The sequence below is a fragment of the Xenopus laevis genome, chromosome 5L (genome assembly GCF_017654675.1).
Source record: "Xenopus laevis strain J_2021 chromosome 5L, Xenopus_laevis_v10.1, whole genome shotgun sequence".
Classification (NCBI taxonomy): domain Eukaryota; kingdom Metazoa; phylum Chordata; class Amphibia; order Anura; family Pipidae; genus Xenopus; species Xenopus laevis.
Window position 1 is genome coordinate 46,091,235 of NC_054379.1, and position 27,093 is coordinate 46,118,327.

The window sequence follows — 27,093 nt, forward strand, 5'->3', positions numbered from 1 at the left end:
ATATATCACTTTTGAGTAGTTAAGTTGCTTTTTTTTTTGTTCTAAATTTTATTTTTCCCATGTATGTGGAGGGAACTGTTTCTGCTCATAAAAATGCAGTGTTGTTCATAGCTTCAAAGCAACATATTTCATTTTTTACTTTGGTCTCAAGCAACCATTGACACTTTTATTGCCGAACTGGGTGGCATGCCTTCTCTTTTCCCATGAATGTGTGCCTCTTATAATTTATTACATATTCCAGTTATGTATTGTGCTTCCAGTCTGTCCATATCTCGTCTGCCTTCTCTGTGGATCTAATTTAATCAAAAATAAATGATGAAAAGGCCTATGTCACCCAAGTGTTTAAAGAACACTATAGATACAATATATATATATATAGATATAGATATAGATATATATATATAAGACCAGAAAGTAGCACACACACCGTATCTTCTTTACTCCAAAGGATTTATTTAGAATACAAAGAGCATTTACATCGGTATACGATGTATAACCGATGTAAATGCTCTTTGTATTCTAAATAAATCCTTTGGAGTAAAGAAGATACGGTGTGCGAGCTACTTTCTGGTCTTGTACAACGTTCAACTACAGCACAGCACCCGACATTTACTTAACAGCAGATAGCGTGTGCGGATTTTGGAGTCTTTTATATATATATATATATATATATATATATATATATATATATATATATATATATATATATATATATATATATATATATATATATATATATATATATATATATATATACACATACATACATACATACATACACACACTGAGATTTTCTATAGATTTGTGTTACTGCACACAACCATTTTGATCCTTTCTTTCTTTCTTTCTTTCTTTCTTTCTTTCTTTCTCTGAACAAAAACAAATGAGGTGGCAATCTGGCATAGTTTCACCCTGAGATCGCTTTGCTAATCAGTCTTATGGCAGTACTGACACTGGATAGCTGCCTGCATTCGCTCTAAATCTTAAAGGAGCACCACAAATAGAACACGTCAAACCATTTTATGGAACTACATGTCATGTTTCACATGGTTACTAGTGTAAAAAGGCTGACATTAAAATTTCATGTACCTTATGATACCTTTTTTTTCTCTATACATAAAGGAACAGAAAAAGTACAGTTCAGTCTGCAAATAAAAACCTCACAATTACTTTGCCAAGGTTTAATGTCATTGCAAACATCATTCAGTGGAGGACTTTTATCGCCCATGCCTCTAGCTTGATCCCTGCCCATTTTTATGATGCCCTTGCCATTTTTCCACTGTGGGAAACAGGATTGTCCTAAGAATAAAACAGATGGTTGGAAAACTTTGTACATTAAGTCGTTGCATTGGATGAGCTCATGGAGCATTATACGACCACTTACACTGAAAATCAGACAATATTTTATTGTATTTGCTGAATAAATGACAGTAGGTAACACCATTATATCCTGCATATTTAAGGTAAAAAAATACACACACTGCTAGAATAATATAGTAATTATAGCTGCTATGATTAAAACAATGACCAGCCTATACATAGTTTATTACTTTTTCTAAAGGTTTTGCACTTACATTCTTATTACTCTTGGTGGTTTCTGGACAGATTCATGTCGGCATTACAAAGCGAATGGTTGCCATTTCCCCATGGTGTCACTCCTGCTTGTTAGGACTTGGATAAAGGATAATGGCACGTGTGTAGTTTGTCACCCTTACTTTCCTTGAAGAAGATCACTGTCACAGATCATTGCAGAGATTAGTTGTGGACCATTTCCCGTGACGATTGATGGCTGAGGTTAGGTCAGGCATGGCACACTGGAGTAAATCTTGCCAGAGAATGCAGGGCTCACATTAAGGGTCACATGCTGTGATTACAGTTGGCTGCATTTCAGATTTTATTGACAGGTCACTCTTATGCCTAGGTATTGCTGAATTCAGTGTCTGTATTTGTTTCTAACACATAATTCTTCTTTTTATGTTTGTGTGTATATATATATATATATATATATATATATATATATATATATATATATATATATATATATATATACACATACTAGTGAGACTGGTGACCTAGTTTATGTTTACAAAGTCAGAGGACACCTGAAGACAGGACTGTGTTGCAATTGTATTTATTAGGTGCATTACTACAGGTTTCAGGCCCGCAGCCCTCAAGTCAAAAAACCAACTGGATGTAGTAGAATTGATGTATTTGTTTGGCTTTATTTGCCAGCCAAAAGGCAAGCAATATGACAGACCCTTATTCTTAAAATGTACATATACAGGGGAAAGTGTTGAGAAAAAAGTAAAATGTTATGTTTTTTATAAAAAGTTAATATATTTTTCTTTAGCTTTCCCTGAGTCTCTTTTTCAAGCATAATTTCCCTTTGTAGGACTGTGCAGTGTTTGTGTCGGCTGTCCTCATACTGTCTGGTGACTTTAAATGAGTAAGGTCTCCGGAACAGATGCTTTTTGGACACTTTAGTTAATGTTTGTTATTATTTCTGTTCCTGATTGATGGACCCTAATGAAGTTTGACAATCATAACAACTCTGGGTTTGCCTTTTGGGTCTGCGGAAGAGAGAGTGTAGCTTTGTGCACAGCTGGTGTTGTACCTGAGACAATATGAGCAGCAAAGTGTAATGGTTCTGTTGTCCTTTTGTCCATCATTCAGTCCTTAACTGGGCACATTCCTTTCCAGCGCATTTGTTGATTAATTGGTAATAAATTAGTGGCATAGCTGTGCTTTGAACAGACTTGGTTCCTTCCCCCTCCCAAAAAAATGTAGTTTAATGCTTTGTTTGAAACATTATGATGTAAAACGTAGGTCATCATGTATATTATTCTGTTTTATTAAAAGAACCTTACTCAGTTTTATGGTGCTCATTATTTTAATCTGCAGAAGGATAACGTATAGTTAGCAATATAAATGTATATAGGTATCTTTTTATGAATGTTATTGCTCTTTATTTCAAAGTATCCAGGCTTATTTAATGATCACTGATCAAGGAAATTGCCAGTCCTGTTTCAGGACTTATATACATATACATTGAAGAAGAAACCAAGAAATGTTTTTAGTGGCACCACAAAGCGTTAATCACAGCCTGAAAGTGAAACCTTTCCCTCCTGTGCCCCTGTTCTGTTTTCATTTTAAGGGGAGACAGGAGGGAGGGAAGGAGAGTGTTGCATTTGATTCCAGCGTTCTACTACGTTTTCCTCCCAGGGCAGAGAAGTTGAGCAGAGAGTGAGGCCTCAGGAAGTGGGAGTGTATTTAGCTGTGTGGAATAGCATGGGGGGTTTGGAAAGTGGAGAATGTTGAATGAGAAAGAAAAAAAAATAAACAGCTCATAATAGAGGTTTGCTTTCATTCTTTCTGTAAAGAGGTAGTGGGCCAACCAAAAGCTGGAACAGATTCACAGACTAACTTGTACGACTTGGGAAGGGACTTTTTGTAGGTTTTCTATTCTGCTTCACTCGCAGCATCCCTAAAGAAGAAAGGATACAAATATCCTGGTCCTCACTCATTGTCATATATGATGTGTGCTTGAGTTAAGAAAAGCCGCTAAGTTTGCTGTTCCCATTTAGAGGACTTACTGTATCGTCCTGTTTTATCATTTTGTGACCACTGGAATGCTTCTTTTTATTCTGAATGGATTGCTATAAAAATCCAAGTTTACATCTTGCAACAAATATCCACTGTTTATACCAGTGCTGAATTTTTTCACTTGTATGTAATGAAAACCAATGCGTGAGCCAGGAGACTGCATTTGGGAGGCCTGCTAGTCTCAAGCTCGTTGAGCAGAACCTCAAGACTTAGACTGTTGGTAAGGAATAAGAGACAACTGCATCATGGAGCCTGGGTAACAGTGCAACAATGGCTGGGGTTGTCCACCAAGAGCCACACACCCCAATAATGTATTTGGTGGAACAAAGCACTGAGATGCTACAATGTGACCTGAAGACATTGGGGAACTATGCAAGGTAAAGGTGCCTGTGCGTGAATTGGTGACTCTAACAAAAGCGTGCTCTGCGGAAGACGTTGGAAACTGATCGCTGGAACTGTACCAGGAAGATGTAGCCCACACTGGATGTGTTTTACAATGATTGGCATGTACTTCAGCCTGCAGGAGCTGCTGATTACATTTGAGAAGGTATCTTGTTTGGCTAATGGGAACAGGAAACTGTGCTGTCGGTGTTGTGCTTGCTTTGTTCTAGATAATATATCTTCATTTAACCTATTGTTTGTTATATATATAGGGTGAGCGATGAGTTACATTACGTACATGGATGATGTTTTTAAATACTGTATATACCCAAATCCCCCCTAATGTACTGTATACAAGAATGTACAACTGAGTTTGAGAAGGTGGGAGGGGTCCCTAGTAAAGGTGCGGTAGGGCTCCAGTGAGAGTGAGAAAAGCTATTTGAATTGGATTTCAAGCTGCGGTCCTCAAGCTGTTTTTAGAATACAGCTCCCATCACGCCCCAGGTCAGTTGGCCATCCCTGACCTAAATGATTAAAATATGTGACCGCCATGATGCTTAGTAATATGTAATTTGTACTTTTCTCAAGGATATTTACTGAAGGGAGACTTTGGGCCAGTAGCACATACCACATCTACCCAGCCCTTAACCTGGCCGTGAATATTGTATGTTCGATCAAACAAAATTGTGACTTACAATGTATGAAATTTTTAGGCAGTCACACCCATACAATATCTGAGGATGCTGGGAGTTGTAGTTAACAGCTATAGATAGAGAGGGAAAGGTCAAAATCCATAGGTGCTAGTCATACAGGTAAAATATTATTTGCACTTTATGACAGAATGGCAGTGACATGTATAGCTAGAGCCCTTCTACATCCCATTTCTGACCCCCAATTTACCCCTTTACATGTCAGAGCAGATGCAGCAAATAATGTGTAAAGAGACAGAGACTAACAAAGCACATATTGCCGTGTAATGTAAAAATATAATCTTAAAGCACTAGAAAACAGTGCTACTCTGAATTATATTAGTATTATATATCAGTACTTAGAGACCCTATGTGGTGCAGTTTGGTGGATCAGTATCAGGATTGGGGATCCTGTTTGGTACGGTTTTGGAGCTTGGGAGGTAAGAGGGAAACCTCTCTCTTTCATTTTCATTCAAAGTATTGGGTAACTATAGATCTGATAATCTGGGCCTCAACAAACTTGACAATGAGACATGGGGATATAAGGCTAAGGTTCTGGATAAAGGAAGTGATAGTGGATTGTTGACATGAATTTTGGAGATGTCTAAGTAAAGGTAGACAATATAGCGAATGTCACTTGCTCTGATTGTCAAACCAGCTGTGCCCCAGAGGCACTGGGGTTTGGTGTTTCTCCAGAATTCCTATTTTCTGTAATTGGAAATTATTTAGGACAAATTCTATCTTTGTTCCTATGTAAAATGCACTTGCAAAAAACAGTTTGTGCTATTGTCTTTACAGTTTGGCGTTTCTATCAGTTTCATGATAAGATCCACCCATTGTTGTGTCTAAGAAAATTCCATTAAATATGCACTACAGATTACACATCCAATACAAATTCTGTTTACTGGCATTACTTACATAGTTCATAGTCTGGCAGCCCGCTTGGCATAAAGTATGAACATAAATGTCTGTGTCTCTGCATTGTGTCTGCATTGCTTATTGCCTTCAAAGCACAGCCTTCTAAGTATTCCCCTTCTTGTGCCCCAGTCATTTGCCAGACGTGAACTGGAGGTAATTTAACACTTTATATTAGTGGGGCAACTTTGTTTTTAAGTGCATACTTATCTTTGACTTATTGTATACTATATGAACGTTGATTAGCTAAAAGCCAAGAGATTCTAATTTATACTTTTCTTTTTATTATCCCATAGAAAGATCAGAACAGAAGGGAAAATGTATGAATCTTTTGTGCTTTTGTAGCTTAACCAGAAATAAGAAAATAATTAAGAAGCTCACTAATGTAACATAACAGCTGTCCATACATACATGGGTAATATTATATATAAGAGGATATGATTAAGGGATAACTCCCGAAACGCGTAAGGTTTTTTCCAGCAGGACCTCCAATAAAACCCACCTTACAGAAGTGCCGTCTGTTCTTTGGATTTTTAATATTATATATAACCACATCTGTTGGATGTGTTGGTGTCCCTGTATTTTTTTCATATGTCCACTGTAAAGGACACAAAATAGACTCTCTTGGCCTATTGCCTTTGCTCAGTGTTGCACACACCCAATAAAAAATAATTTTATCCATTTAAGTGTAGTTTTTTCCTATTCAGCAGAATGTTTCCCTGTACAAACAATCATTTGCAGTTAGATTGTGCTAAGGATAGCATTCAAAAAATATGTATAACAAAATATTTGGAAACTGGATTATCAGCTGTTGCGTTTATCAGTTTCTATGTATAATGACAGTTTTACTGGTTTTATCTTCCCCTTTACCCTGGTGATTTTGTCTACCAGTTCAGCTGTTGAGCTGATGAGAGATGCATTGTGTGTTTCCTGCCTATTCCTTAAATTATTTGATGAAGAACCTGAAAGAATGGTGATTAATTATTAGAGCCATTGTCCAGTTGTGAGCATGCCTTTCTTTGATACACAATGATCTACATTTTGTAAATCAAAGAACGCACAAAAAAAGAGCATTGAAGAATTTCTTCTAAGGAAAGGAAAAAATGATTCACTGAATGCCACCCACATTGAAAAAAGCCAGACATTTTAAAGTATATTTCAACTTGCTGATGACGTTCCAGTGCCATTTGTTTCATGACAGACATATTTGCCTTTCTATTGATTCCTAATATAGCTCATTTCAGTAAGCGCATAGAACTCAAGACTGCCAGGCTCTGTTGCCTGAGGCGTAACTGGCACAGGCCTTTATTTCTGTCCTGTAAAACATCTGCTCTTTGTTTTTGGCCACGCTTATGGCCGCTGTGAGAAGCATCTCAAGAGCTCGTACTGTGACTATAATGAGGATCACAGATGCTCACCCTCAGAAGTGAAAGACTCTTTGGAAGTGATTTGCCTGAACAAGCACGTATTATACTTAAAATGTGATGGACTAATGTACCAGTCGTCCAAGGTCTCGCTAGAAATTGTACAACGATGGGCAAGTGTTAAAAAGCTGCCCTTGTTTACTAAGAAGACTCATTTGAAAAGGCATTCTCTGTGTATAAATGGGAACTGAGCTGCCCCATTGAATGGCACAAAGGAGAGCATGTAAACAACTTATGACTGGTGAAAATTATTTTATTTGAATGGGCTTCTCATTTGCTCCTTTTGTGGGTATTCAGCTTCTTAATGGGTTTCTTGAGTATTTAAAATTAGCAACGTTCTAGTGCCTCAAATGTAAAAGCGGCAATTACTGTAATGCATTTCAGGCTACTCTACTGGGCAATTAAGCAAATGTGTTGTACCTGTTAACTTTTCTGTAGTTAATTATGCCTGCAAAAAAGAAACAAATGAAGGTGCCGATCATTAATATAGAGAAGCTAGTGGTATCGCAGTAGGCCTGAACATTGCAGAGAATAACTAGATCCTTCTGGAGATTTAGTAGCATAGGCTAGTCCTAGCACAGTGTTGCTGCTCAGCCCCAAGACCTGGTGTATACAGTAAAGGTATGGGATCCATTATGCAGAAACCCATTATCCATAAATATCCAAATTATGGGAAGGACATCTCCCATAGGGGCAAATTCACTAACCGGCGAAAATTCGCCAGCGATGGCTTCGCACACATCGCAACACTTCACCAGGCGTAAATTCACCTGGACAACGCTAATTCACGAAGATCCGAAGTTGTGCACAGGGTACCGAACGCTGGCGAAATTACGCTTAGCAGTTCGAAGTTACGCCAACGTTTGCTAATTAGCATACGGCGTGCAGTTTAAGTATAATGGACGTATATGCTGCAGCAAATACATTACACTACACAAGGCCAGGGAACCTTAATAAAATTTATATAAAATTGTTATATTGCCCTACACATGAGCCCACAGTATAGTTTAGGTGCCATATGTTAGCAAATGTAGGGGGGAAGGAGGGTACCCCAAAAAAAATGTTACAATCTTTTTCCGTCTATCATCCTTTAAATAGGAAAAAATGCCAGCGTTTTTTGGGACTTTTCAACTTTTTTTTTGAGGAACTCCTGTCTACTCTATTGCACTTCGCCTGGTCTGAGGTGACGAAGGCAAGTCTGGCGATAGAGGTAACGGTCAGTAAAATCAAAAACTTAGTGACTTTGCGGAGACACAGTTTTTCGCCAGACTGAAAATTTGCCTTTCGTTAGAGTGCGAAGTTGCGCCAGAGTCTATCTCCTAGGCGAAATTACGCCAGCTACCGTTAATAAATCGGAGAAGTGCTGAAATGACGTCACGCTGGCGAATTTTCGCCAGCGGTAGCCACTTCACCCTTTAGTAAATTTCCCCCATAGACTCCATTTTTTTTAGAAACTAAGACATAAATAATTCTTATTGGATGCATAACAGTTTTATTGGGTTTAATTAATGTTTAACTTTTTTTTGGCAGATTTAAAGGACCAGTTACATCAAAAAATGTAATTGTTTTAAAGTCATAAAAATATAATGCAGTGTTGCCTTGCACTAGGAGAAAAGGCTCAAGTTACACAGCAGATAGCATTATGTTCTACAGAGCTTATCTGCTATCCTTTATCCATTATTTATCCTGTGCCACATAGCCATTTTTTAATTTCCGCCATTGCAATGCAGTGGTGGCGCTGGGCAGTCGCCTGTCTACCTACCCCTAGTCCGGATTCGCTCCCCTCTGCAGGTCTTGCCTACCCCCTCTGTCGCTCCCTCCTCTGTCCCTCCGTCCCTCCCTCCTCTGTCTGTTCCTCCGTCCCTCTGTCCATCTTTCCTCTGTCCTTCCCTTCCTCCTCTATACATCCCTAATCTGTCCTTCCCACCCCTGTCCCAAACTGCCCCTCCACTTCCCCTTCTTGCATCTATGTTATGGTTTGCACGGGGGGTGGGGTTAGCCAACCGGATTGCCTAGGGCGCCCGGTCGTCTTGGCCCGGCCCTGGGTAAAATAGAGCTTGCTACAGTTCACCAATAGAAATGTTACGCTTTCTATTCACTGTATGTAGGTATTTAGCCAGTAGTGAAAATGAGAGTTCACCCTTTGATTGATACAGATATATTTCCTTACTGTTGGTATTATTTTGAAGTATTGATTTGGATTTGCTAAAACTGACCATACACTATCTTTTTATTGGAGCAGGACTGACTATATTGAATTGTGTTTGAGTGATGCCATTTGTAGCAATACAGGGCTACAATTCAAAGGTAAAGAGCCACACTCACACCAATCACTGTTTGAAGTCACAGGTGCACGCTGTCTCCTCTCTGCAAAGGGTTCTCACACATGGATTGAAGTAACTGCAGCAGCACTCTGTTCTGTGATAAATGATATTTATTCGTGCATCGGCAACGTTTCGAGCTATACCAGCTCTTTATCAAGCAAGGCTTGATAAAGAGCTGGTATAGCTCGAAACGTTGCCGATGCACGAATAAATATCATTTATCACAGAACAGAGTGCTGCTGCAGTTACTTCAATACAGGGCTACGGGATAATGTGCCCAGGGACTCCCTGCTTTAAAGGGAGGTTTTGCTTAGAATAGGAAAATGATTGAGGTTGATTTTGTCATAGTAAAATGGGGTCATGTTGTAATTCTTGTACTCTGTTAACAATTACAAAATTGGACTTATCTTGACTCAATTTTATATGGAAATTTAGACAGGATGGGTATGTGTAGAATGCAGACCCTGCATAATTATGTTTCTACATATAATTGAGAGGCACCATGCTGATTGCTCTGAGCCTTAAATTATAAAATATCATCATGCACATTGAGACAGTTCTCTGAAGTGGTCAGATTGTCTAGGAAAATGGTAAAATTAATGTGAAGATTAAACAAGCAATACGTTGTAAGCTGTCCATCTGTTATACATTGGATGTATCATTTTTTTTAACTGGAAAATCCAAAGGAACTACTATTTGTGAGTATAATATCCCATAAACAAAACAAAATATTAGGAAATTCATTTTAGCAGGAAAATCCTCAAACCCATTTGAGTAAGTGGTCTTTATACCTAAAATAAATATGTTAATAAATATTTTTTAATGTTCTTTTTTGCCACTAACTTGACGCAGATATTCTGCAGAGTTTACCTGGAGACAGACCAGTGATTTATAAGAGATGGACATCAATGACTCCTGCAGGAAACATATCCTCATAAATACTTTCTTGTCACAGGAGAATCATTGAGCTCCCTGAATGCATTGCCATTGGCAGCATTGCCAGTCCTGCCCTTTATATTATCTATATTACAAATCAGCATTAATGTCAGTGAGACCGTCCAACTATCTAGAACCCACTGTAGCTGCTATAGCTATTTCATGCAAGTTTGTAGTGTAGGTGATACATTTGGCATGATAACTCAATACACTTCCAGGGACCACAGACTATTACACTCACAAATACAATATCTTTTTCAACGTCCGTTGTACCTGAACAGCTCTATAGCCTCGGGAATCTATCAAGGAGCAGGAATTAATAATGGCATATAGGGAAACATTTTTCAACAACTTGATTTTCTGTTGTACCCAGCTTTCCCTCTCATCTTGGATCTGGCTGATAATGTCACTTTTCAGTTTTCAAATCGACTACTCAGTAGGCTAAAAAATCACATCCTAATATAATAAAACCCCCTGTATGCACCAGGCAACCATGTAAATGGCATGAGAAATGACAGTGCCCTGTGGGTGCCTCAAATTGCTGCTCAACAAAATCATTTCTGGAATGCTCATCTTTCCAAAATGGCCCTCCCAGGAGAGAGACTGACAGGTTCCTTCTGCTATGAGGAAACCTAATAAAATGAGCTTGTTAATGGCAGAGATGTGAGATTATTTAGTATCTGAAAGGCTTAACTGTTTATAAAGAAACTCTTCTCTTTGGGCTCTTCTTTCCCCCTGTGATTAAAACCTTTGGATTAAATATAATGCTGATTGGGTGGTGTTCATCACATTTTGTGTCAGAGTTGGATAAGCCAGGGGCTTTGATGCTGGAATGTGTGGTTTAATGTAGCTAGGATTTAAAATTACCTTATGGGGATCTGCCTTTGTGATTCACCTAAATCCTGCAATTTTACATTCTCTGTTATGGTTGTCACGGATAAGTATGCATGCTTATCACATTCATTTCCCCATGTTTATCTTACCTATGCATTTCATCCTGTTCTAATGACAAATACCAACCCTTGAGCTGGGAAATAGTGCATTGTGGGCAGCAGATTTTATTCTACATCAAAGCAAACTCTTTTTTGACAGATAAGAAGTGGAGGAAGTTCCTCACTCTGTGGCATGTTGCTTCTTCTAGTGTTTCCAGTAATTCTCATTGAAGCCCATTAAGTTCCCATGACATGAATAAATCTCAGGTAAAACACATGTTGATAAAATTCAGGTATGTAGCTTGCAGGCTAGGAGTTCTGTTAATTAGTCTTCTGGCAGTCGCAATGAGTGGTCATGACACCTGGTTACCTGTTTTCTATCCCAAGCAGCATCTCCTGGCCCAGATCTCACCATCACAGTTTGCTCCTAATGAGCAGCTGGCAAAGGGATAAAAGGACTTCATTTTCCTGTTTTTCTGTCATCGTACTTCTGTTTTTCTATCTTTATTTTAAAACGAAAGCAATATATTTCACAGCAATGTCCATATTGCACAAGCCTACAGATTGTACAGTGAAAAGTGACAGCATCAAAGGACTTCAGACCCAGTGGTGGAGCAATTAAGTAGGCCATGTGGTTTTCTCCAGCTGTTAGTGTCTATGTTTTCTTTATACCAAACTAAGAAAGCAAATGGGTGTGTTACTTTGACAGGCTTAGCCTAAAAACTTTGAGGACTTAAAAAGCAGCTTCAACTGAAATAAAAACAGTCCCTATTATCAGGGGTTCCCCTCATTTACTCATATTTTTGTCAGCAATATCAACTCTGGTTAGTTTGAATTTATGCTGCAAGTTCAGTCATTTCATAAAGAAAAAACAAAATTGTTCACCAAAAAGACCAAAGTAAAGTCACTGTGCAGTTTGTGATCTGGTTCCCTGTTACAGAACAGGTGTCCAAATTTAATATGTCTGGAGAAAATAATTACATCCATGGTGTTTCAAACAGAATGTTATTAAATGAGCCTGCTGTGGCCATGGGACAAATATGAAGTCATTCTTCACAACAAACTCAATCTATTAAAAATGAAAGAAAACCCACCATGGCACAGGGCACAAATTCACAAAATATGTTGCTCCCTTGCCATCTATTACCCTGCCACGTCTTATTGACATGTGTGCCCGTTAGGAGTCAAGCAAATATAAAGGAATCATTGGATTGTTAAAAGAGAGATGAAAAAGTAGCTTTGAAACAGTCTTCAAAGATTTACCTTTATATTTTCATTTGGGGCAGGGCATGAATTTGTTTTACAAAAAATGCAATAGACTGGTTGGGACTTTGTTTAGGTATGTAACATTAAAAAGAAAGACTTATCAGGAAGCACTAAGAGCCAACACACTTCAATAAAACAGGTATTTTACTTCAAAGAAAGCATTTTTACATAGGCAGGATAGAAATAAATAGCAGGTAAATTAATCATTTCACTTTTTTTTATGTACTGGTCCTTTAACAGAAAACGAATCCCCTTGGCTGCTCTTTTATTCAAGCCACTTTAAAGTTCCCTGTACCCCCTCCTGAACTGTACCTTGTTAAAATCTGATCTGATGGCCCAGAATTCATTGGATCAGTCTCATTTTACCTGTATTGACAAAGTGCCCAAAGGGAGACATTAGGCCTGGATGTGGTTCTGCAAATTATTTGGCCCCAGAACAGTTTAGGGAGGCTCTAGAAATCAAGAAATGTGTTTACTCCCTCCAGAACTGAACCAAAGTCACTCCCCCAGACAACGATTCTCAGCAGCCACTTCAGTTCCTGCTTCTGGCTCTGCAAGAGTGTGCACAGTAGAACCTAATCTCGTACTTTATTAGGTTGTCTATACTCCCAGTTGGCAAGAAAAGCAATGAAATGGAACTGATGGAGGACCGATGCTGCCAAATATGTTGACCTGCCAACCCCTCTCCATGATTTTGATGTTTCTGTATGGTGGATGTGAGCTGTCCAGGGGAGCAATTTTTAATGTGGTACTTGAGGGGGCAGAGAAATGTTTACACTGTTTTGGGGTCAAGGACATTCCTGAATTGGCCAAGTCAAATTGTTCAGATTGATAAAATCAGGAAGATGTCCACATTTGCCCAATTTCCACCATTTCCCCATGCAGTCTTCCTCTGGACAGATTTTAGGCAGGCTGTATACACAGGCCAATAAGTCCGCAGCTAATGTAGGCCCATGTTAAAATAGAGTATGGGGACCATTAGTTGAGGGTCTTAGGATTGATTCCAGCTAGGATTTGATCTGTAAAGAGTTTGTATGTTCTTCTGTTCTTGGGTGGGTTACCCCCAGGAAATCTGGAATGTGGTAGAGACCTTAATCAATACCTCCCAACTGTCCCTTTTTCAGAGGGACAGTCCCTCTTTTGACAGCTCAACCTGCAGTCCCTCATTTGTACTGGAAAGTCCCTATTTTCTCTGCACTGAACAGCCAGAAAAAGAAACAAAGTTTCTAACTTAATTGGCTTTTAGCAGAGAGCCCAGAACACCTAACAGGTGCAAATAAGATACTTTGTAACAATTTTGAGATACAAAAAACAGTTTAGATAAGGAGAAATATTTTTAAATTTTCATAACCTGCCAAATTTTGTAAAATGAACATGGTAATTAGGGGGTGTGGCCACAGAAAGGGGCGTTGTCAAAAACGTCGCTGCTCCGCTTGCGAAAACATTTTTTGTCCCTCTTTTTACTTCCAAAATTTGGGAGGTATGCTTAATCTGTAACTTTCACTCGAACAGAGGCTGAAATAATGTATAATCACTGTAAAGCAATATCAAATGCAATAAAAGTGCAATATAAATATAGCCTTATAATAATACTATGCATTTCTGGCAACAGGTATATATTTCTGGTGAAGTTTTTCCCAGTTTTTCTCCACTTTGTGTTATGTGAACTCTGCAACACCCTAGTGAATGTTCTATTTATTACACAGAGAGCCTGTGTTTAAAAATGAGTACGAAGAGAAACCTGTTTTGCTCACACAACAAGATTTTCCCTCGTAATTTAGTAAGGTTTATTTTCCTTCTCGGCCCAGAGAAATAGGGTTATATAATAAAAAGTGTGAGTTGTATGTCATAAATATGAGAAGTCTGCTGAGAAGTGTTTTCCAATTACAACTAAAGATTTCAATTTTAGCTTTTGTGGTTTATGGGATCTCTTTTTTGAGTAAGCACTTCTGATTGTGGCAGTTATTCTAGCTAGGTAACTTCAAAATCAGTCTACATGATGGAAAGAAAATCAGTTTGACATAAATTGTGAGCAACACATTCTGTGTAGGGGGATAAGCTAGAAATAATTCATTTTTGAAGCCAAAAAAAAATAATTGTTGATTACAAAAATACACTGTAAAAAGCTGGCATAGTAATTTGCATCAGTTATTGAATTTAATGAGTAATGTAGATGATGTATTGCAACCGGTGAAAAAGAATTAAGGGTGCTGCTACTAAAAATATTTAACTTCTTGATCTACAATAAAAGTATCCTGTTGTGGTATGGAAACTTAAATATTTGTATCTGTGAATATTCAGCTTGACATCTTGTATATAAGTAACCTGCAGTAACCTATGTAAATGGAAATCATTTCCCAATATGAAATGTGACTTTATATTTACGTAATGCCATGTGTTTTTCTGATTAGGAAGCCTTGTTTATTTTCATATTTAATATTGATGTAGGAATTGCCATAGTAGTTGTTTTGATAAAAAATGTAAATATTTAAATGGTAGAACTCTACAAAATGGTATGAGTTTTGAGCAAACTTCAATGAAATAGGTACACCTCTTTCTTGCTTTTACTCAGCGATAATTCTTGAAGGCATCCATGAAAGGAACACATCTAGCATCTTTGATAAATGGCAGTGTCCTTCATTTTCTTACATAATATAGTACAGATATAGGATCCATTATCCAGATACCCAGCTCTAAATTACGGGAAGGTAGTCTACCATAGAATCCATTTTCGTAAAACATAATTCAACATTTTCTAACATATTTCCTTTTACGCTGTAATAAGAAAACAGTAACTTGCTCTTGATCCCAACTAAGATATAGTGGGGCTCATTTATCAATACTGGGCAAATTTGCCCATGGGCAGTTACCTATAGCAACCAATCGGTGATCCGCTTTTTAAAGCCAGCTGCAAGCAGTGCAATGAATGCAGCAATCTGATTGGTTGCCATGGGTTACTGCCCATGGGCAAATTTGCCCAGTGTTGATAAATGAGCCCCAATGAATCCTTATTAGTGGGAAAACAATTCTATTGGGTTTATTCAGGGGCATATTTATCAAGGGTCGAATTGAAAAAACGTTGAAATTCGAATTCAAAAAGACCAACTGAAATTAAGTCAAAGTTTTTTTTTGTTCGAATAGGTCAGTTTTCGATCGAATAGGTCCGTAATCGGCCAAATTCGAAACGTATGAATCAAAGGAATAGCGCATTCAATCAAATTCGATTCAAAGCTTTTCCAAAAGTTGATTTTGCAAAGTCCACCAATTGACTCCAAATAAGTTCAAGGAGGTCCTCCATAGTTCAGCAGGTTTTAGATGGCGAATGGTCGAAGCTGAATTTTCATGACATTACATGATAAATTTCGAATTTTCAAATTTTTTTCAAATTGAAATCGAATTTGGACTATTCCGTAGTCGAAGTACACGAAAAATTGCTTGAAATTCAAATTTTCTTCATTGGAAAATTCACCTCAACCTTTGATAAATCTGCCCCTTAATGTTTAAATGATTTTAAGCAGAAACTTCAAAAAATTCAGTAGACTTAAGGTAAGGAGATCCAAATTACGGAGGGCCCACTTATTTGGAAAACCCCAGGTCCTGAGCATTTTAGATAGCAGGTCCCATACCTTTATTAATTATTTACATTGTTAAGTGTTTGTAAATATCGCTAGAGCTTAAAGTATAAGTGGGTAACTTACAGGCACATATAGGGGGTGCTGCTATTGCCCATTATTTTTACTTGCCACTGCCCCTGTGACTGAGAATTAGTTCCTTATGCAGGATGAAGTTACATATGACTGGAGGAAGCAATAATGCTTATCCAGTGCTGGCATCTAATGGAGGAGTCAGGTGTGAAAAAGGATGTGGTTCAACTTCTACCTGAATTTGACTTGTTTTATTGCCACTTACAACTTTTCTTGTTTTTTTTTCTCTTAAGGATATACAAGCTGAGATAGATGCCCATAATGATATCTTTAAAAGCATTGATGGCAACCGGCAGAAAATGGTGAAAGCACTTGGAACCTCAGAAGAAGCATCTCTCCTGCAGCAAAGATTAGATGATATGAACCAACGTTGGAGCGATTTGAAGGCCAAGTCATCCAACATTAGGTAAAACCATGATTTTCTGGATTTCTTGGTTAAAATAATATGCTAAATCTGATAGTTCTTGAAAATAGGGGGCTTCTTTACTATAGCGATGATTGACCTCAGACGCTTTCCCCACTCTCCTCTTTGACCATTTATTTGCCATTACCTTTTCTCTCCTATCCTCTGCTATTTCTACCCCCTTAATTTTATTATTTCTGTTCTCTACCCACTTGTGAGTTCTTCTTTATTGCCGTCTTTATCTTTTCTTCTACCCCTGTATTATAATTGCTCTCTTGCTGGCTTCTGCATAAACTTTGCTTATATTGCTTGGACTTTCTCTTGTATTTTTCTCCCCAGTATTCTTTTCCTCCTTTCCTCATTTTTTCTTCACTTGTGCCATTTCATTCCTTCTGTTCATTAGCTTCTTGTGGAACTAGGAAGGACTGGGAATTTAATTTAATCATCCCTGACACTTAACCACTAAGCCTTCACCTAAGTCTGTTCTTTCATAAGGCAAAAACCAGTAACCTATTTTGAGCACTTGGCTGAAAGGCAGGTTGTTCATAGTGACTCCATCTGACTTATAGTACTGGGTGCCCCATAGTGTGATAATACAGCCAATAAAGCCAGCAGATAAGGCATGCAGGGTAACCGTGGCACAGTTATTTGCTCCATATTTTGCATGGTCCAGATAAAAGAAGTTGGATTTTTGGAGAAGTTGGGCGTTTTTAAAAAAGAAAGAAAGAGAAACAGTGAGGAGCAGCCCTGTACTGAACAATATATTACAACTGCATGGAAGTTTCTGTGATCAGATGTTATAGGAAGTCCAAAAAAGGATTTGGTAACGTTTGGTAGTTGTTTAGTTTTTACAGTCATTCATTCAAAGTATGAAATTACAATTTAACTTGAAGCATCAACATAAAGCTGCATTACACGCGAATTCAAAGGAAACACTTAAAATTCCTATTTGTAAGCAGTGTTCTGAATTGATACACTCTGTAACGTCCTTTATTTTTCAACTGTTTTCTAAGAATATGCTTTCTTTTCCCTTGAGTCTGAGTGTCAGGCATACTTTTCATGTTTTTCACTCACTAAGTGCCATGTTCTAAAATAATAAAACATTTGCACTGTTGTCATAACATTGGAAGGAAATGTATTGCATAGAAATGACAGTTCTGCATACTGATGCGGTGCCTAGCCACAGGAGTGCTGTATGCCACAGAGTGGAACAAAAAGCAATATGGTGTTCATGGTTGTTTTTATTTTAATTATTATCCATTTTTCATATAGCACAAATGCATTCCACATTGGTTAACAGAGATTATACATCACTAATAGCAGATCTCAGGCCCCTGTTACATTCATGCAGATACTGTATTTTTGGAGTCTGTGGATGAAACCTGGAGAGAACATACTAACAACTTAGTTTTTCTGTTTCTGGAGTAACTGTCATCAACACAAACATTTTAAGGGTTTTTTACCTTAAATTTAAATTTAGTACCATCTGATGTTCTGAGTCAATTTGCACATTTTTTTGTGTTTTTTTTAACTGATTAGTTGTTTCGTGGCTTTCCAGATGAACATTTCAGTAGCTAAGAATCCATAATATCCTAGCAAACAGGCAGCAGTTTGATTAATGGAAAGATAAGTAAAAATAAAATAACAACAACATTAACATTGTAGCATCACAGAGAAATCGATGTTTGGTTGTAGGACAATCCGTGACCTCATTTGATATTTGGTTAGAGGCAGAAGAAGAAGACAAATATTTCAATTTGAAGACCAATAGAACAGTCTATAACATACCAAACATTAACTTACATTTAATATAAGCTTTATGTCACAGAAATAAGAAATATTCTACATATAATCAATAAAAATGTAAATAATTAAGGCATGGTATGGCATAATAAGCACTAACACAGCTGTGATTTTGGACAGACTGATATGCCCATATGTCAGGGAGTCACACCACCCCAGAAAATGTTTGCCTTGGTGTTGGGAGTGCGCCTGAATTTTCATTAAAAAGTGACTGTCCTTATAAATGTAATAACTGGTTGTACCACCTTTAGTAGGAATAACTGCAACCAAAGTTTCCTATAGTTTGATAATAGACTTTCACTTCGCTGTTGTGGAATTTTAACCCACTCTTCTTTACAGAACTGCAAAACTAATTGGTAGGTTTTAATTCATAAAGTTGTTGGTTTAGATCCTGTCACAGCATTTCTATTAGGTTCAAGTCAAGACTGTGGAATCCCTTAACTGCTCTACTCCAGACATGGAGTTGTCCAAAATTGTTCCACATTTGACTTATGTGTCCATAAGACATCATTTCAAGTGATGTTTCTCAAAAGGAGCAATGACTTCCGTCTTGCTACACTCCCATGAATATAATTTTTGCTCAGTCTATTTTTTATTGTGAAGTCATAAATATCCATATTAGATGAGGCTAGAAAGGCCTGCAGGTCTTTGAATATTCTTCCAAAAATAAGTTCCAGAAGATATGGAAAAAATGTTGCAAGTTTTCAAAGCCATTCAAGGCAGGTAGATTGCAACAAATTTTCCATATCTTCTGGAATTACATTTGATTGTGGCAGGGTTCTTTTAGAAACTTTTGTGGCCACTATGTCTAATATTACAATTAGTTTAAAGATCTGAAACCATTCAGTTTAGCATATAGCAAACATAATTTTTTTTCTCATTATTGTATATTAGTGTTTACTCTTTCTTCAATCTACACGATTGTCCCTGGATACAAGCTTTAATGAAGGAGAGGTTTGTTTTACCCATTGTTCTCTACTTTGTTGCAGAACACACTTAGAGGTGAGTGCAGACAAATGGAATCACTTACTAAAATCCCTGGAAGAACTCATCAACTGGTTAGATGTTAGAAATGAAGAACTGAAAAAGCAAATGCCTGTTGGAGGAGATGTCCCTACAGTTCAACAACAGTTTGAATACTGTAAGGTAAGCCAATTCCTAAATGAGTGGACAACCTACTGCTTTCAGTGGAAGGAGTCAATGGTGTACCTTAGGGGCCCCCCCACAAAGTTTTTTCCCCAGTTTTCATGAAACTGCATTGAAAATTCACCTGTAAATAATCCATTGCAACAAAAAAATTATGCGTCAAAATTGTTGCATGCCTAAAAAATGTTGCGCGTCAAAATTATTCGGACGCTAGCACCCACCCTCCCTCCCTCCACCTGAGCCGCCCTAGCCCAACTTCTGGCTTCCCTTTATAGACCTGCGCTGAACTGCCCCGCTGATGACGTCACAAAAGGGGCGGGCAAGCAGGAGCGTGGCTATAAAGCCGGGAGCAGGCAGTTGATGATGGTGTGGAGAGCAGGAGGAAGAACTCGACCCAGACCCGCCTGCCACCTGAAACCCGACCAGCCCGTGGGTAAACCGGGTATCAGGCCAGCCCGCACATCACTGTCGGATGCCCATTGACTTTACTGCATTTGGTCAAAATAGTTGCGCATATAATTAAAAACAGTTGCGCGTATAAAAACAGTCGCGCGTTTAAAAACAGTCGCGGGTATTAAAACATGTTTCGGGTTTAATACCCTTTATCAAGTGAACTTGATAAAGGGTATTGAACCTTAAACATGTTGTGTTTACCACTACCTGGAAGGTAGTTTGCAGTAAAACTGCTGGAGTTCCTTTTCCTTCTTTTATACTTGGAGTCGCCCAAAGTTTCCTCGTGAGGAAAACTAAGTACTGCGTGTGCATTGCCGTGGGCGGTTTTCATTTTAGCCAGTGGAGGGCAGAGGGAAGGCAGTTTGCCCGAATCTGCTCGTGTGGCCAGACCCTTAAGGTCACTGGGATACCTACTTGTAGGCACTTTCACATTCCATTTTGCCAGGGTCTTCTTAGAAATGGGCCAAGTTAGGCTTGGCACATGCTCAGACCTGAACACTTTGTTGAGATTTTTTAAAAAGCGGCAGGGCACTGGCCTTGTGTATTGGGGAAGCAATTAAAGCAACTATAGGGTGCAAGAGTGCAAATCGGTACTCCCAGTGATATTCCCTTGTCCTTTAAATTTTCCTTGTTCTATTTATAGACAAAGCAAGTTTATTGAAACAGAAGCTATGATGCTCTTTATAATGAAATATTATCATTTGAAACTAAGGAATAAAACACATTTCAAAATGGCTATATATCGAAATTGTATTAAAAACATTTTGCTTAAATCGCTACATCTGGCCCACTACAGGCTTGTTAAACTCTTGTATCTCTGGATTATATGTACTGAAACTCAAATGATCCTTAGACAAACCTGTAGAAGTTGTATTTAATTACAACCTGAGGCCACAAATTTAACATCCTCTAGATGTAGACTCTTCAAGCATTTGGCAGAAAAGCATGGATGGTGCCAAAGTCTTGTTTATGATTTTTTCCCTTTGATAGTCTGTCAAATAAACACCCATCAATTGAATTCTTACCCTTCAACTGAATAAGGTAATCAACTTGAATAAGCAGTTTACCTTTGAAGTGAGACAAGCAAATGTAATTCTAAATTAACGAAATTCAGTTTAAACCAGTGCTTATTTTATCTTGGGAGCGGCTAATCCCATTGTGTAGAACACTGCTTCTTGATGCAGGGATGCAAATCAAGGGAAAGTATTGGGGGAAAAGAAGAAAAGTAAACTATAATGCATAAATTGTTATTGTGGCTTTATTAATTTAATTAGCTGAGGAATTTTAGGCAATGTGTCATTCTTTTTCAAGCGATAATGAAGCCACAGGGGAGCTTGGTTCAAGTCTGTTCCTTTTAAGGTTTGTATGCATTTCTGCTTACTCATATACTTAAATACATACTTTTAGATTTACTTTTTATCAGAGATAGCCAGTTTGTGTAAATTTTGTGCAACTTATTATCTTTTAAACTGCAGTGAGGGAAGCAAGGCATAATGGAATTTTGGACCAAGTATTCAACCTGCTTCTGGTGTAAGAAAGATGGTTTCATAAGTATGTTTTCAGCACATGCTAAGTATGTTTGAGGGTCTGCAATAACTGCACTACAAACATTTACTACCATTCGGATTTCAATTTTTTTTCACAAATTTTATTTTTTCTCTAAAAATGATTTTTTTTTACTTCTCTAAAAGTCAAAAAATTCTATATTATTTAATTGTAAAAAAAGGACACCACGGGCGATTTCATTGCGATCTGACGTGCTGCACAAAAATGCAGGCATCACGTTGGATGCGATGGAAATAAGGTAAGTAATAGCATTGCTGGATGGTGTCGCCTGCGTTTTTGTGCAGTGCGTCGGATTGCGACGAAATCGCCCGTGGAGTCCTACACTTAGAGATTTTTTACACTTGAATAATATACAAAAATTTGTCAAGTAAAAGTAGTCGAGGTAGTATAAAAAATTCAGTGGGATCTGTGTTGATCCTATTGGACCTTTTTTTAGCCATTCAGACTTTGAGGTTTTCTGATTTTTTTTTAGCTCATCCTTCAGTGTTTTTTGGTTCATACTTTTTAGGGATATACCGAATCCATTTTTTTGGATTCGGCAGAACCCCCGAATCCTTTGCGAAAGATTCGTCCGAATACCGAACCGAATCCGAACCCTAATTGCATATGCAAATTAGGGGTGGAAAGGGGAAAATATATTTTACTTCCTTGTTTTGTGACAAAAAGTCACGTGATTTCCCTCCCCGTCCCTAATTTACATATGCAAATTAGGATTCGGATTCAGTTCGGCCAGGCAGAAGAATTCGGCCGAATCCGAATCCTGCTTAAAAAGGCCGAATCCCGAACCGAATGCTGGATTCGGTGCATCCCTAGTACTTTTGATATTTATCTTTTAATAAATTACATGGCGTGTGTTGTTTTAGAAAAATTAGTTTAATCGGGGTTTCAAAAACCTCTAAAACCACTAAAAATACTAAAATGAGAATATTGATTAATGGGCCTCCCCAAGTTTTAAATATTTGTTTATTGAAATTGCTTTCTGATCTGAAGACCCTTTGCAATAGACCATTGGGGGCCCATGGGGTGGGAGTTGAACCTTTTGTAGGTAAGTGTTTTAACAGATTACACAAACACTTTCAAATGGCAATGATACAGCAATTGAAATCTTCCTTTATCTGTCCCCTTTTAGCCTACAGCTTAATGTTTCATTGATCTCTTTGAGCTTGGGCTGAAAAAAGCTCTACTTAAAATTGCAGTAACAATATAGGGATGAGCAAAGCTAAATAACGCCAATAAAAACTGCTGAATAACAGTATTAAAGCATTGTCATGTTTTCTTCTTGTCCATTGTTCCATGAGCTACAATAGTACATACAGTTTTTTGTTCATTTATTTTCAACCTGCGGAACTCAAACTTTCATTAACTAAAACTTTTCATGAGCTAGATCAGTATCATTGTGCACATAATCGCTTTACATTAAACGTTAGTACTGTAAAACAGTTGCATAATATAGCTGTGATATTACAAGGCTTTATACCATTATAGTTTCTTTTGATGGGTTTTTAGGAGTTCCTTTCCCCATTTCTAGTTGTAGCATTTCTAGGTAACAAACTGGAAATTTGTTAGCAATAAAAGTGCAGTTTCTTTCAGTGGATTGGTAATGGATATAATCACTGCTTAAAGTGGTAAAAAAACATTTAAAAAAATGATCTTTCATAAAAGATAATTGCTGACTTGGACGTTTGTGTAATTCTTTATTTTTTTATGTCCGCAAAAGCACACAGTGCATTATTCCGGTGTGGAGTTAATATCCTGCTAAGAAAAAAATTACAATCAAAATGTTAAACTTCAATTACTGATTGATTTTTCTAATCATATATGAGTTTCATGAGGCTGTGGTATACAGTAGATGGATGTAAATGTACAGTAAGATGTGGTAATAGTAACTGCTCTGGGTATTGTATAGTTTGTTAATGAAAAATAAGTTCTAGAGTTGGTAATACTGATTTTTTATTTTTGCGGAATTCAGCTCTAGGGGGTATACTAGTGGTATACCTTACTTGATAACACTTGAGTAATGCATGAGAATGGGTTTTAAAACCAGTTGTAGTTGGGAAACAGGAAAATAAAAAGTCATGCACAGTGTTGGGGGGGGGGTGTTGGTTATCCAGTTGGTTATCAAAAATTTAAGCATTTGGAGATTCCTGCTTAGAATCCCACAACAGTGGTGCTTTTTATTTCACTTCCTTGTTGTACAGTTTCATAGCTCCAAATCCATTGGAATGCCATTTGAATATAGTTTTGTGTCAGCTGTGTAGGATATGATCTAGGCAGTTTAAAGTGTCGTGGAACTGTTATATTTGTCTCATAGCATAAAGTAATGTTACTGTCACAGTGGGCACATTTGGTCAAGATGACAAGTGGTATGATGACAAAAGACAAGGCAAAACAGTCTATGAGAAGGCTTAAAAGCTTTGCGCAATGGCACATTTGCCTAATATCATTAATATTTGTCAAGTTTAAATGTTTTATGGCTTCTGTTGGATTTATGCCATGTAACGTGATTTAACAAGAAGAAAACTGGATGTGAGTTTGTCTAGCCAATATCGAAAACCTTTTATGAATTATCACATTTATTATGTAATTCACAATCTTATCATAGATGCCCAATGACATTTTGGATGCATAATTCATATTAAATTATTCCCTGGACTGAACTCAGTTCTTTAAAATTAATTGATTTTTAAAATTGAAAGTTCATAATGTTGCATAACTGTCAGCATACATTTAAAGAAGACAGTGGTGAGCCCTTTAATTGTTCTTTTCCATTAGTAAGCAGGCCAATAGTTTCAGCAGGTTGTTCATTTTGACTAGGATAGAAATCTTAACCCTGAAATTAAGAGGTTTGCTGATATTTTCAGGCTCAGTAGCCTATAGTCAGAGGCTGCCCCTGAAGTCTGGAAAAGGTTGTTCTATAAGACTGTTCTGAAAAGCACGGGCTAGTTTGGTCACCGGTTTATTTATTTGGTTGGCATAACTGTAATCACCCAAACAAGGCAATAAAAAGTTCAATTATATTTAATAAAGTGTAGAAACACATTAAAGTGGTGCTTGTGTAAATTGTGACTCCTGCACCACAGTAAACCCGTGAGCACAAGCTGTAATCCATTGTGTCAGTTTATTTTTAATTGTATTTGTTATTGAAATTTTATAATTTGACAAAGACATGAAGGATCTAATACAGTGATCCCCAACCAGTAGCTCGTGAGCAACATGTTGCTCTCCAACCCCTTGGATGTTGCTCCCAGTGGCATCAAAGCAGGTGCTTATTTTTGAATTCCAGGCTTGGAGGCAAGTTTTGGTTGTATAAAACCAGTTGTACTGCCAAACAGAGCCTCAGTGTGGGTTGACAATCCGCATAGGGGCTACTAAATGGCCAATCACAGCCCCTATTTGGCACCCCAGGAACATTATTCATGCTAGTGTTGCTCCCCAACTCCTTTTACTTCTGAATGTTGCTCACGGGTTCTAAAGGTTGGGGATCCCTAATATGTAGTCATCAAGAAAGGAAAGAGGAATGAAAAGTATACTAGAGATATTAGAGGAGGGAAACAAGATTACAAGCAAGGTTACTTGAACTTTGGTAATGTGGTGGAGTTTATCATGGGAGCATGGGTGTCCAAAGAATATTTTCCAGGGGGGCTAGTAAGATAATATGACATACAGTAGAGTAGCATCCCACTGAAGATGAACCTATTCATGACAATGCAGAATATAACCTTAATTAAGGCTTGGCTTGGGGTGGGAAGATTAAAAAATGTTTTGTGTTGTTGGGAATTACATTTACAAACAATTTCTTGGAACTAGCTGGAGAAGTTAGCGTGGGGCAACTGCCTCCTCTTACCCTTTTCTGCAGACAATCATGCATGGGAGTTGTAGGCATGTACTTAATAACCCAAACATAAGCATATACTTACCTGACTTGATCCAGAATAATAAGTGCGTAATACAATAATCCTAAATAAATAGATAAAAAACCCACAGCAGACAAGGAATATACATGGAGAAAGGCCACAACTGATTTTTATTGATACAAAAAAAATTCACATGTAAAGTATGCTAAAATGAATATTCTTAGCCAGCTGGCTGCCATAACTGAAATGTTGAGCTATGACCAAAGCCAGAACCATCATTCACACTTCCGTACAACTATATAAACTGCACAGCTGCAATTTTTTATGTATTAATTTTTTTAATTAAATTTGTGAGTGTGATGGTGGCGAGCAGCCTGAGTGACTGACTTATATAACTTCTGTTTACTCAGGCTTTTGTCTGGCGGGTTAAAAGACCAATCAATACATCCATAAAACGCTCCCTATCCATGCTAAAAGAAATAACCATGACAACCGCCAGACAAGAGCCCCTGGTTATTGACAATAATCAGCCCCTTTTATTAAACCCTAAACCTATCATTCCTATCAAATAGGTGGTGATTTTTGTTTCATGCATTAAATGATTGAGCAGTTGTTATTCTCACCATTTACTACTGTGAGTACACTAACCTTACTTTGCTTCACAATAAGGGGCAGATTTATCAAGGGTCGAATTTCGAAGTGGAAAATACTTTGAAATTCGACCATCAACATTCGAAGTCGGAGGATTTTTTTCATCGTACAATCGCAGTATTGTAAGATCGTACGATCGTACTTCGATTAGTACTCCCTGATCGATCGTACTCCCTGATTAGTAAAGGTAATTGAGGGATGGTGCTAATTAAAACCTGATTGCAAATATCTGCTGACTAGGAGTCTGAGATGTTCTAATTCATAAGAATAAGCCAGAATCCCCCATTACTCTGCATTCCCCCATATTGTACTGTTTCTGTCTGTAATGGAACATTCCTACAACTATTTCCAAAACTAACCCTGCTACTAAGGCATAATTGTTTAAAATTAATGAATTTATCTTCAACCATTGCCTTTTTTATGCAGTCTTTGATAGTGTGGCTAACCCAACCGTAGCAGTTCTGTCCATTTTCTCCTGGCCTGAAGATGAAAGTATTGTCTTTACTGTGAGAGCAAAGCAGGACAAGATTGGTGCTATCGCTGATGTGCAAGAAGCCTTGTCAAAATAAAACCGTGTTTAAAATTTTGCGTTCAAAATCCATTTTAGATTTCAGATTCCCATCAGAGATGTTAGCAAATGTTTGCTGATTTTTTCAGTTTTCATATACACACACCTCACAGACTGACAAGGTATTTGATGTTTTGGCAATTTAGCCAATTGTCACAGGCATTTAGTTGTGAGTTTGACCCCATGTGCAGGCCCTGATTTGTGGAGAGACCACCAAGGCGCGTGCCAAGGGCGTCATCATTTTAGGGGGCGGCATGCTGCCCAACCACACCCACATTGGTTCAGAAACACTGGGGAGGCACGTGAGATACAATTGTTTTTAAAATTTCCTGTACGCCAATCCCCATTGCTCTGGTCCTGATGATGAAAATTTGATTGAATAAAAATGAGGGGACAGTGCAACAAACAACATCGGGACTAGGGGCACCTGCTATGTAAATCCGGCCCTGCTCATGTGCGTTGACATTGGCCAGAA

The 27,093-nt window shown here is 37.8% G+C and overlaps 1 protein-coding gene across 4 annotated transcripts in view; it reads left to right on the plus strand.

Annotated features, from left to right (window-relative positions):
- utrn.L (utrophin L homeolog) overlaps nucleotides 1-27,093 on the plus strand; it is a 391,980-nt gene that overhangs the window by 253,178 nt on the left and 111,709 nt on the right. For all 4 annotated transcript variants that reach the window (XM_041562715.1, XM_018263001.2, XM_018263003.2 and 1 more), the window contains 2 exons: nucleotides 16,408-16,580; nucleotides 19,370-19,526. In XM_041562715.1, coding sequence (XP_041418649.1) covers nucleotides 16,408-16,580; nucleotides 19,370-19,526 — 330 coding nt within the window. The remainder of the gene's footprint in view (nucleotides 1-16,407; nucleotides 16,581-19,369; nucleotides 19,527-27,093) is intronic.